Below are 13,569 nucleotides of genomic sequence, written 5' to 3' on the forward strand. Positions count from 1 at the left end.
ACTCAGCTCTGCCACTGTAGCACAAAAACATCCAGAAGTGACATGTAAATAAGTAAGTGTGACTCTGTACCAATAAAACTTTATTTACAAAACCAGATGGTTAGCCAGATTTGCTTCAGGGACAATAGTCTGCTAGCTCCTGGTCCACACAGATGTTTTACAGCAAACATCTCAGGTAGAGGAAAGGCTCCCTTCATACCTCTGTGTCTGCATACGTACAGGAAGGCAACCTCCTTACCTGGGAGTGGAAGGAGTCTGAGTGATTACATACCCTGGTAGCTCTGTTGGGAGGCTCTGAGTTCTGGTCTCCAAGTTAGGTTCAAGTTAGGAAATGGCCAAACCTCTAAAAGGTTTATGGGATTTGAGAACAGAGGGTCCTTGTGTTCTGTATCCTGCTTAGAACACCAGGCAGGCAGCCAGACCTCAGAAAAATGATTGCAAAGTATATTTACGCAGACTGAATGTCAGACCACCTCCCCAACAACTCTGGGCCCAAGCATGGACAGAATGGATGTACTCCTGTACCATAAAGCACTTTGTGGAAGAGGAGACCCAAAAGAGCCAAAGAGGACCCAAAGAGCCACATGGGCAGCAGTAGAGACATCTCCATAGCAATAGGTAAATTTCCATGACGGGACCAGGAAGAGCTGTAGCAAAGGATGTTACAAGTTACACTGTGTCCCTCTTGCCTAAATTCATGCTGAAGTCCTCACTCCCAGAACCTCAGAATGTAACCTTATTGGGAAATAAGGCCATTCCTGATGCAATTAGTTAAGATGAAGTTGCAGTGGGATGCAATGAACCCTTAATCCAATATGACTGGTGTCCTTATAAAAAGGGAAATCTGGAGACAGGGAGAATGCCATGAGATGAAAGAAGAGATCAAGATGATGCTTCTACACTCCAAGGAACACCAGAAAATGCCAGCAAACTACAAGAAGTTAGGAGGAAGGCATGAAAAAAGGGACTTATTAGGATTCTTTGAGGGGACCAGCCCTGATGGCGTCCTGATCTTGGACTTCAAGCCTCTGAAACCATAAGAAAATAAATCTCTTTTGTTTAAACCTCTTAGTACGTGAAACTTTGTGACAGCCATTCTAACAAATGAATGTACAAGATGTAACAAGGACCAGACACATTCTCATAGATTACAGATTCAGACTCGGAGAAAGTGGTGCAAAGATTAAATAGTTTAGGACCCCAAATGGACTGGAATGGAGTTAAAAATATAAATTTGTCTGGTTTCTAAAAGAATCAGAAAAGATCCAATTCCTGTACACCTTGGAGTGTAGACTGTTATTTGTGCCTGTCATGTAATTAATTCCCTGAGATGTCACTGAGCTTCATTTCACCTTCAGTTCCATCCATTTCCACCAAGTTCTTTCTCTAGGTTTACATCGGACTGACCCACTTACATCCTACCATCTTTACACCTGTCAGTGGGTAGGTAGAGAGGAAAAGGGTCACGATTTAATGGAGGTCCTGGATCCAGGAGAACATGGACCTTGAGAGCAAAAGACCGCACGATGCCTTGTGTGCTTCAGCATGCCGCCCTCCACATGGGTTTGTGCTGCTGTTTCTGTGTCCAACCTTCCAGCCCTCTTTCTAGCTTACTGCACTGTCATCCCCGTGCCCCACCCTTAACTCTCTTCCATCCCTGAGGCTATCTCTACCATACATTTTTTTCCTATCCACAGCCTTTCCTCATCTTCTTTGGGTCTGTATGAAGCTGCTGACCATCCATCAGCCATGTGAAATGGTGAGCTGGGTGCCTGTCTCCCTCCTCTTCTCCTACAGTCTCCAGTGAAGAACCCTGAACAGGATAGTCTTACAAACAATAGACTGCATTGAACTATATTATTAGAATTTATCTTACAATGAATGAGGGGGGAAGGAAAGGGAGAGTCAGGGAAGACGGCAGAGTAGGAAGTGCCAGGAATCCATCTGTCAACCTAGACAACAATTCAATGGGCAAAAACTGTCTGAAGTAACTATTTTTAAATTCTGAAGTGTATTTGAAAGCGTTCGGGTTCCAGGAGAGAGACTGACTAGTGATTTACAGTTAATTGTGGTCAATATTAGCTTTTAATGTGGCAGCAGTTACTATTCATCCTCCACTCCCCAGTCCCATGGTAAGCAGCCAAGATGTAGCTTGATGGAGCTGGGGCAGAGGATAAAGACTTGATCCTCCAAATATCCAGTTTCTGTGTTCTGAATGCTGCTTTTGATTGCTGAGGTACAGACACAGAGGCTGGCTGACATTGTTACAACCCTCACCAGGTAAAACAGCTTCCAGAAGATTTCAAGGAGCAGCACGTTTTTTTTTTTTTTTCTATTTAAGACATTGAAGGATCAAACACAACTGAATACCCAGGAGAAGTTAGAAGGCCGTGAGGCATGCTCAGGAAATTCGTGCCCAGAAAAGACCTGAGGAAGCCTTAAGCTTTCACTTCATTCCTGACATGGCTGATACCATCCAACCATAACAAAACAAACTAAACAAACACATCAAACCCCAAATTACTATAAAATTCTAATGTCCAGTTCTCAGTTAAAAAAAAATCACAAGGCATACAAAGACACATAAAAGCATAGCTTATTCAAAGGAATAAAATACATGAGCAGAACTTTCCTGAGGAAACCCAGATGTTGGACTTAGTAGACAGAACAACTTCAGAACAACTGTCTTAAAGATAGTGAAGAGCTGAGGAAAACATAGACAAAGACAGGAAGATAATTATGAACAAAATGAGGATACCAATAAAGTGAAATTTAAAAAGGAAAGAAAAATAAAATTTGGAGGAGTTGGAAAGTTTGATAACCAAACTAAGCATATTTTAGCAGGCCAAAGAAAGAATCTGCAAACTTGAATATAGGAAAATAGAAATGATCAAGCCTGAGAAGAAAGAAAGAAAGAATAAAGAAAAACGAATAGAGGAGATCTGTGGAACACCATCAAGTGGACTCATGACACATTATGGAAGTCTCAGAAGGAGGAGACAAAGGGGTAAAGAGATGATATGAAGAAATAATGACTGAAACCTTTGTGAATTTGAAAAAAGAAAAGAAGTTAAAAATTCAAGATCAGCAAACTTCAAGTAGGATAAAGATGCAGGGGCCCACACTGAGTCACACTAAAATGAAACTGTCAATATACACGTGGAAGAACCAAGGGAACAGAGAAATACTGCACAGAAGACATCTTCAATAAGATCGTCAGATTTTTTATCAAAACACACTGGACTGGTATATTCAAAGTGCTAAATAAAATAGATAAAATAAAATAAAACTGCCAACCAGAATTCCGTATCAGGAAAACTGTCCTTCAATAATGACAGGAAAATAAGACTTTCATATATAAACAAAAACTGAGAAAGTTTGTTAGCAAAGAGCTACATCATGAAAAATGCTAGAGGGAGTCCAAGTTCAAATGAAAGGATTCAAGATGTAAACCGGAAGGCATAGGAAGCATTAACATCTCCAGTCAAGCAGGCATGAAGCTAAGCTTTGTTGGTACAATGCACTAGAGTGACAGTGGAGGAGGGACAGGCTTTTCTCCCTGGTTCTGGTATGGGATCTCTCTCTGTGTGCAGCCATGGTGGCCTGTGATGCCTGCCACCTCCCTGTGGGCAGCAGCCTCCCCCACGCAGGAGGATGGCTTCCAAGCACACTGGCCCACTGGGCAGATATTCCCATCCTTATCCGAGAGGCAGTTTCTTCCCTTGGACACTTCTCACTGACACCCCTGACTTCCCAGAGAGGTCCACAGCATAGCACTTCTGCAAGCCCCCTTCCCCCTCATGCAGTGGGCCCCAGCTGTATCCTCTCCAACACGGTCCATGAAATGTCAGCCCTGGGTGTTTGTGAGGGGGGACACCCTCATCCAGATTTGTTCCTTCCTCGTGTGCTCTGCCTCAGACCTGAAGCTGGCTGCTCCCTGTGTTTGCCCTTCCTATATTCATTAGCATTCTCTTTGCCTCTTAGTAACTAACTCCCCATTACCCCAGTCACTTGTTAGAGCTAATGCCTCTTTAAATATTCTCTGTTCAAAATATACATGACCCAAGGAATTTACTTTTTCCAAGTTTCCCTTTGAGTCAATAGGAGAACAGGAAGAGCAACCTGCTAGCTGCATGAGTTGCTACCCAAGTGATTCCAGTACCACACTTGGCAGGGCCCTGCACATGCCCCCCTTGCTCTTCATGACTGGGGTTCAGTAGTTCCCCCCACAATTTTGCTTTTCAGGGTTTCAGTTATCTATAGTCAATGATGGTCTTAAAAATGCTGGAAATAAACAATTCATACATTTTAAATAACTTTCATTATTGCATATTGCTACAGCTGTCCTATTTATTGTTAATTATTATTGTTAATCTCTTACTGCATCTTGTTTCCAAATCAAATTTTATCATAAGCATGAAAATAGGAAAAAAATCTGCAAATGTCTTGGGACCTATAGGATAAAGGGAGCTGCTGTATAGGTAACCTAGAGGAACCATGACATCCATGGGGCCTCTTATATGTATCCTGGTCCTGAAACCAATAGAAGGAGGTACCCTCCATCTGTGGCCTTACAAACACAGAAGGAAAATCATTGTGGGGGAGGGGAGGTCCATAAAGGGCTTTCTGAAGACTTCAGTGGGAAGAGCCTCAGGAGGGGAACAACTTTACTAAGGATCCCATGCTGGGCTCTGTGGAGGAAGCCTGATTCATATGGACATAAGGCACTTTAAGAGATGCTGCACCAGGGCCAGCAAAGGCAGGTGGGAGAGAACAGATTTACATGGGGCAGGTGGAGAGCAGAGGGCTGGGACTCTCCTTCACCCTGGAAGTTCCTCTGAGTTATGCAGGGTGGATGAAAAACAAAATATATCTAGGAAGGCTAAATAACAGAGACCCAGCTTGATATGGCTAAAATAAAAACAATTAGAATAACAGTTCATGTAGAATTGTCACTCTTTTTGAAAGCTAAAGGTGGGTCCATGTCTTCACCCTGCCTTTCCCAGGAAGGCTAGAAGGCCCAGGCCTGTGGGCTCCACAGCACAGGCTCAGAGGCTGGCGAGGCCTTGTGGGAAGGGCCTGTAAGTGGAAATCTCACCCTGAAATGAGGATTTGCCACCTGAGAACATGGAGGAGACACTACAAAGAAAGAGGCACTTTATGTATACAGTGATCGTAAAATAGCTAAGGTGCCTGAGTGCTGGTGCTCAGTCAGCCCTTCATAACCATGAACTCATTAAGATGGCTCAGAGAGTCAGAACTGTTCCTGATTGTGGCCTTCAGATGAGGGACCCAAACCTTCCCAAGACGTGGAAGTAAGAAACATAAGGCACAAGAGCTCCTGCTTCTGGGATAGGAATGTGCATCAGCTGTCATGAGGCTGGAAGGGGCAGTCTGGCTCACTGTCAGCTGGGGCACAAGGGTTTCTTAAGGTACATCTTTGATATCATCCCCAATGTCCAGTCTTCCTTTTTCAGTACTTTCTAAATACCAATAGAGTAGAAGCTTAGATATAAAACAAAATGGTCTGAATAGGCCCTTCACAAGAAAAGGATATCCAAATGACAAAGAGACACACACACCTGCTCATCCTCATTACTGATGAGGCAAATGCAAATTAAAATTTCCATTAGATGCTACAACACTCCCACCAGAATGGCCACAGTGGAAAAGAGTGACAGTACTGTGTGTCAGTAAGGACGGGAGAAAGTGGAAACCCACCATAGCTTCTTGGCAGTGGAGAGGGGATGGGCACTTTGCAGGGTTTGCAGGTCGTCATATGATCATGAGTGCCTGCACGCTAGCAGCTGGTGACTCCTCTTCCACTTTGCTGACACACACCCACCCATGTGCCCCAAAGCACATGCCTGAAGGTGAGGAGCAATCTCTGCAAGGAGTTTTACTTTTCTTCAGGTTTAACCTTCATAAACATGTTTAAAGATAAAAAAGAAGCTAGAGAGGCTTTAGTGGGTAACTGCAGAGATGGTGACAAAGGAGAGCTCAATCCCTAGTTCTCACCAGGCAGGGCAAGGATGGTCTCCTAGTGGGTTGGGCACCACAGCGCCTCAGACTGACCTAAGTTCTGAGCGGAAGAGCAGCAGAGGTTTGCATGATGATCAGGATTGTGAGGCATCAGATCTGCCTCTCTCCTTGCAAGGGGCTGGACATGCAGAATCAAGGTAGGATGGAAGAGAAAGATGCCAGCTGGTGGCATCTCACTTACTTTCTGCCTTGCCCTATTAAGTGAAGATAGATCAGAAGACAAGGTCACAACAGCAAGTAAGACCCTCTTACCATCCAGCAACACAGAGAGCTCAGAAGAGAGCAGAAGTTCCACTCCCGATGGGCTCTGTGAGCTCTCATGAGCAAGTTGGGCAAAACTGTAGCATTTGGGAAGTGGCTGTGGGCTGCTAACATGACTCCCCAACAGCTGACATCCTAGCATTAAGACCTCCTCTGTAAGGTATCCAAGCAACATGTGGAACTTCTTCTCAAGTGTAGAAGACTTGGAGTTTTAAGAACTACCTGGGCACTAGATCACTTGGCAGGCTGAAAGCACATATGTGGAGTCTCATGTGAAAGCAAAAAACAATGACAGCCACAGAATGTCAAATGCCCAACTCTATGCCGAGTCTTGGATGATTTACTGCACCCCTTTCCCTTTGTAGTGCTCCAGGGACGAGGCTGTAAGATGATCCTGATGCATCCCACTTCTGTTCTCCACTCGCCTTCCTGCCTTGCACTTGCTGGGACGGAGCTGACTGTCCAAAAGCGCATCTGAGCCTTTCTCCCCACCTGCCCCTGATCAGCCTGTGTTGGAGTAGCAGATTAGAATTAGAGATGACTTCTCCGCCTTGCAGCCTTTGGTTATAACTTCCACTGACAGCGACACAAATGGCAGGATAGGATGAACCAGGAAGCTGGTGTAAAAACACAGTTGGTCCCCAGGGCCTTTGTATCAGCTGACAAGAATAAAAGTTCTACTAGCTGTAGAGATCAAGACTAGGGGAATAAAAAAGGTGGAGTGAGGGAGACATCTCTGGCTAATATTTTTGGACAGTGAATAAGCCAGCTGCAGAAGATGAGGAAAGGAGCCAGGGACATGAATCGAAGAGGGTGGAGAGAGGGTTGTGGGAGCGCTCCAAGCCTCAGACACACACAGCAGTGAGATCTGGACATCCCTGTGGAATCTTGAGCAGCCAGCCCGGTGATTTAAGGAGTGAGATGGAGAGGACGTTGTTTTGGTCAGAACTTGGCTCCAGAGCCTCGATCAGCTGTGCTTTGTAACAATCACCACATCAGGTCATTGTGCAAAAGCTGGCTGTACACTGCAAACCTGGACTTCATAAAGTGCACATCTCATATCTCTGCAGGAAGCCCCCAAGACTGCTGCTAACCTACCCAACAGAGGCCTGCTCATCTCTTCCCCTTCATGGGGCTGGTGCCATGAAGGTGAGAACCTCCCGGAAAGACTACCCAGAAGAAAAGGGCACACTGTTTCCATTCTGAACAGGACATGGAGCTACACTGCCACTGCAAGAGCTCATACCGACTAACGTGGTGTAAACGTCACAGGAGCAAAGCCTCCATTCCTCTCACTTGAGTAAGGCCCTGTATGTGTTGAAGCTTATTCTTGAGATGCTACTGAGACTTCTGGCTCTGAGCAAGAGCCTCCCTGGGGCAGGGCAAGGATGGTGGAACTCAGGTGTAGGGGGACCTGAACTGCACTGCCTGGCTGATCAGAGGATTCAGGCTTCAGTGAGGTGAGATGCTAAAAGGGAAGGGGGCCTACCCGGTGCTCTATCTTTCTGGTCTAATAATTTCTCATAAGTTTTGGGTTTCTCAGGGGGAAAGGTATTAGGAATGCGTTTTGAGGCCCTGAAGAGATTGCTCTTCTTGCCAAGCATGCAGCCAGGGTGTGAGGTGATAAGAACATTGACAGAGGAGCTGCTCTGTGCAGACCCAGAAGGCAGGATGGAGCCCACACAGGTGTGACCTGTTGCAGATCTTCAGGATGTTCAAAGGCCACCAGGGAGGACAAAGGGAAAACAAGTGAGCCAAGAAGTAACAGTGATCACCTAATGTTATAATACCTGTAATGTTCAGTGCTAAGGGAGACAGGTGGTCAGGAAGGGGTTTCTTTGAGGAAACATTATTTACACTGAGACTCAAAGACACAAAGGTATGTTAGGGAAAGGAAAAGAGGGGCAACCAAGTGCCTCCGTGAGAACGTTGTGTCTGAGGAACAGAAAAGAGGCTTTGAGGCTGGAATGGGTTGAATGCTGGCCCCTTGGGCCCCCTGAAGACATGTCCACTTAGATATAATTTCATTGAGAAAAAAAGATCTTAGGAGATGCAATTAAGGACCCTGAGATGAGATCATCCTAGATTAGATAAGGCCTAAGTGCAGAGATAGGTGTCCTTCTAAGAGAAGAAAATGTGGGCAGATATACAAAGGAAAAACCACATGAAGATGGAGATGGAGACTACACTATGCCTCTATAAGCCAATGGCAGCCAAAGACTCTCAGAGCCACTGGAAGCCTGGGAGGCACGAAACAGATTTTCCTTCAGTGTCAAGAAGGAACCAATGCAGCACACACCTTGATTTTGGATTTCTGGTTTCCAGGACTGAGCTCCAAAACCAACCCCCTACCATCTAGATGTGCTACCTTGGGCAAGTTACCTAACTTGTTTCTGACTCAGTTTTGTATTTACACAACAGGAATTCAAAAAGATGCCTCTCCCATACAGCTGCCTGAAATTACTTACTAAATCAATGCTTACGCAATGATCAAAAACACAAGTAATAATAAATTATGGCAAGGATGTGGGGACAAAGGTACATTCAGACACTGTTGATGGGACTTCAAATTAGTACAACCACTCTGGAAAGCATGGAAAAAATAGTTTTCTGATTCCTCAGAAAATTAGAAATGGAACCACCATATGATCCAGCTATCCCACTCCTTGATGTTTACCCAGAAGAACTAAAATCAGCCTACCATAGTGATACAGCCACATCAATGTTTATAGCAGTGCTTTTCACAATAGCCAAGTCATGGAACCGGCCCAGGTGCCCGTCAACAGATGCATGGATAAAGAAAATGTGGTTTATATACACAATTGAGTTTTACTCAGCCATTAAGAAGAATGAAATTATGGTATTTGCCAGTAAGTGGATGGAAATGGAGAACATCATGCTTAATGAAATAAGTCAGACTCAGAAAATCAAGGGTCAAAGGTTTTCTCTTGTGTGTGGAAGCTAGAGCAAAGTAAAGGGGATAAAGCATAGGGGTCAGATACCGTAAAGATAGAGGGAAGATCAGTGGAGCAGAGGAAGGCGACTGAGGAGGATGAAGGAGGGACAGAAAAGGGGAGGAAATGCAGAATGAATTTGACAAAATTACGCTATGAGCATGTCTAAGTATACCACAGTGAATTCCACCTCTATGTATATCTATAAAGCACCAATTAAAAATAGATAAATGGAAGACCAGTAGAGTAGAGAATGGGGTATGGGGAGGGAGGAGGAGAGGGAAAGAGGTGTAAGATACAACCAGAGACTCAAATGGAGAAAATTAAACTTTGTGCATATGATTGGGTCCAAATGAACCCGACTATTATATATAATTATAATAATGCACTAATAGAAGCATAAAAATAAATGCCTAGGGGAACCTGGCACATGGTGAGCGCCCGCTGCATTTGCTGTTCTTAACGTGGTCATATGTGAAGGAGGTAGAAAAGAGACAAGGGATGGCACCTGCACACAGGGGGCTTTGTGTTTGAGTAGTGCACTGGTCGGAGGTGCTATGTACCAAGAGGGCAGAAGCAGGCTGAGAAGAGACAGCAGAGCTTAGAAAGAGTCTGGTTTAAAGAGTTGGAGAAAAAAAAACAAGGGAAGTCTATGGGAGTATTCCCCTGGAGGGGGCAGGGCTTTCATCTGTCATTGCTTGTCACTGTAGGCCCACACTTCACAGGGTCTAGACTTAGGATCCTGTCAAGGCTTACAAAGGCATGGTGGTGAAACGGTATCACAGGGAAGGAGCATGGACCTGGGAGCAGTGAGAACACCCACTTTCTCTTTTGGTACTTGTCCACTGCCCTGCCCCACAGGGCCTTGCTGGACAGCAGAGATGAGCAGTGAAGGTGTCTCTGTGTTCATAATAGTCAGAGGTGCTGTAACCCACAGACCCTCAGTGGCCAGGTGTGGCAGTCCTACCCATTCCCCCATTTCTCAGTGGTGACATGCACAAAGGTGGGCAAAAAGAGGTAAAATTCATGGCCACCACGAGGTGGGGGCATGATAAAGAAGAATAAGGAAAGGAGGTTTTTATAACAATTTTGTGATTTCCAGATCAGCCTCTCTTTTGGGGTGACTGGGCTTGGAGGAATGAGAAGAGAATCCTAACATAGGAACTCTTCTGGCAGGTCAAACCAGAGAGGTATGCTGATGCACCTCTGAACTAGGGGATCTTCAGGAGCCTCTCATCACAAGAAGCCCCTGTGGTAGCCCAGAGCCACCATAAGTGGGCAGGGCAGGACGCAGCTGGAACAGTGATAGGGACCAGTCAAAGCTGGAAGCCACAAAGTTCTAGAAAGCCTCCTCTGATGCTGCCGACTAGAGAGATACCCTAGCCTACGTCATTCCAAGGCAAAAGGACAATGTGGGTCTCACATAGGCCGTGTCTAGTATGTTTGGCCAGCACTTATAACATCTTCTTGCAGGTGTTAAACACAATCTAAACTGTCCACCCTCTGGGACATAAGGGCCTTCAGACATTTAGAGGCCCTACTATTCCCTTCTGTGATGTTTACTGGGAGTTACCTGGTGTGTAATGATGTAGGAGGCAAGACCTGAACCAGAGCCCACAAGCTCCAGTCACAAACAGGGGACAACCATGAAAACCATGACCCGAGCACATTTTTTTTCTGTACTTAAAGGTTTTCCACCCAAGTCACCCACCCCAGAGCCACCAGACAGAATTGTGAGGTGGATAGTGTGGGACTAGGTCTCATCCCCATCTTCTAAAGTGGTAACAATACAGACCAAGGACTTTACATGCATTTCCATCAGTTATTCCAACTTGTAGATGATGAGACATCAGTTGCTATAAAGAGCCATACTGGGGGGTGGTGGCTAGAGCTATAGCTCAATGGTAGAATGATTGCCTAGCAAGTGTGAGGTCCTGGGTTCAATCCTCTGTACCACATAAAAATAAATAAATAAAATAAAGGTATTGTGTCCACCTACAGCTAAAAAAATAATTAAAAAATAAAGAGTTTTTCTGGGGTTGAAGACTTATCCGCCCTGAGATGCTTCGCTCTACCCTCTTGCTCCCCATAATGGGGAAACAGGGGCCCACACATGGGACTTCCTTGAGATCATATGACCAATAACCAACAGAGCCAGGCTCAAACCAAAGCACCATGAATCCAAACCTACAACTCTCTTTTTGGGGCCAGAGGTCAAGCTATTAACTTCAACATAAAAAAAAAAAACTGTAAAAATTGAAACCCCCCTTTATTAATTTCTTAGCATTTAGCCAAATAGAGTTTCTAAACATCTACCCATTTGTGCTTTTAGTTAAGAAATTATTTCCAATAGATAAAATGCCTACTATGTGCCAACTACTCTGTATTATGTTGTGAAAAGACATACTATGCACTGCCATATATGTTTTAGTCACTGACTGAACTATGGGCACATGCCTTCCTTTATCCAGGAGGTCTCTGGTCCTGGCTGGCCACTGGAATCATCTGAAAGACTGAAGGCATTCACTCTCTGTGGCCCACCAACGGCGTCTGTGTGATTTAATTAACAAAGCTTGAGCATCAGAATTTCTAAACACAAGAGGTACTTGCTAATTCTTCATTGACATGACATACATGTGCATATAAAGCATTTCTTTCTTAGTCATGATTTACAACTTGCTCATTTTCCAAATTGACATGACACCCAAGACAGAAAACAGACCATTAAAAGAAACACTTTAAATTGCGAAACAAAGAGTAAAGGGAAAACTTGTGTTGATGAACTCATAAAAATTGAGCTCAAATCTATCTCTGGATCCAAGGGTAATCAGGAAGATCTTGGTGTCATTGTAATCAGTAAAATAACTGAGAAGAGGAAAAAAACACCCCCACCCCCATTTTTTTTTCCTGTCAAATACTTCTAGGAAGACTTGTGAAAAGTATTCCGATGAACAAGATTGCTAAACACACAGATTCTTTGGACTAATGAACAAGAAGCCTGCTTCAGAGTCAGCCAACAGCTAATTTGAAGGCTGGACTCCATTTCCGGAAGGTCTACAGGCTTCCGGAGAATGACCCTTGACTAAGTAAACCACGAAGCCGGCGAGACAGACTGCAATCCAGCTGTCTCAGGAAATCTCTCTCCCAGAGCCTAGGCAGGGAGTCAAGAAGCCAGCTCACCACAGGACTCCTCCACATCCGTGTTCAGGGAGAGCTCTAGAGAAGCCGAGATGCCATCTGACACTTGAGCCCTTGCACCCGACCTTGGTTTTATCTCATTTTCCTCATGCTTGGTTCTTGGTATAAGGCAATATAACTGCAGGTGGGCCAGACCCAGGGAGGCACCTTGGAGAAGGCCTGGTCAAGGGGCACTTACGGCGGGTTGTCGCATTTCCTCTGCCGGAACCGCGCTCCTGTCCCACATGTCCTGCTGCACATGCTCCAGGAACCCCACAGGCTCCAGTCTCCATCTACATGCTCCGGGATGGGCGTCTTGCTCACACACTCCCCAGCACGGCACCACTGAAACACAGGAGGGAGGGCCGGGCCTGAGCACTCAGCAGAGCTTCTCCTTTCCCCAAGGACTGCGGGTCCCTCCATAAGGCCCCAAATTGATTTTTGAAATTTACATAAAAGTAGACTATTACAGGATGTAGATATTTGTTGTCTATTGATTCTACCTGCTCAATCTGATACCTATCTATATTTCTCTGGGGTTTGGGTTTTTCCTCAAACTTCCCCATACAAAGTGGCCCATTGGGATTTTATAAATTCTCGGAAAAAGGATAATTCTGCATAGCTTGTGAAGGAACCTGAGCATTGGCAAACTTTGCTTAACATGACCGTCTATCTCTCTGTTATGGGTTCTAGGGTGGGGGTTGGTGCACAGGGATGAGAGCCAGCTCCATGTCGATCACTGTGGTTCTTTCTAAGGATAAGAAGCCAATCCTCTAAAATACATGTTCCCAGAGTGAGTGTGTGATTTAGTGGCTCCCAATCATGGTATCAGGATGAACCGTGACTTTCTTTTCAACCATTGCAATGAAACTGAGGGCAAAGCTGTATGGCTGCTGGTTCTAGCCAGCTCTCCTCCTAACATTTAAAATCGTTCCTGTCCAAGAAGATCAGGTTTGCCCTCTTAATGTCTAGCTAGAACTGGACAACAGTGTTCTTATCAACTTCATTGCATGTTAACTTTTTGTGTTCGGCAAGTGCAATTCTTTTCCATTTCAAGTAAACTGATGGAAAGATTCCCTTTTAAGTAAATTAACTCATGGCACAAAAGGAGTTATTCTAGAAAATATACTAAAGT

At 44.8% G+C, this 13,569-nt stretch overlaps 1 protein-coding gene across 1 annotated transcript in view; it reads right to left on the reverse strand.

The window, feature by feature from the left end:
- Adamts17 (ADAM metallopeptidase with thrombospondin type 1 motif 17) overlaps positions 1–13,569 on the reverse strand; it is a 344,255-nt gene that overhangs the window by 122,191 nt on the left and 208,495 nt on the right. The window contains 1 exon segment of the mRNA XM_015493124.2: positions 12,634–12,779. Coding sequence (XP_015348610.2) covers positions 12,634–12,779 — 146 coding nt within the window.

Source organism: Marmota marmota, unplaced genomic scaffold (assembly GCF_001458135.2).
Source record: "Marmota marmota marmota unplaced genomic scaffold, marMar, whole genome shotgun sequence".
Taxonomy (NCBI): domain Eukaryota; kingdom Metazoa; phylum Chordata; class Mammalia; order Rodentia; family Sciuridae; genus Marmota; species Marmota marmota.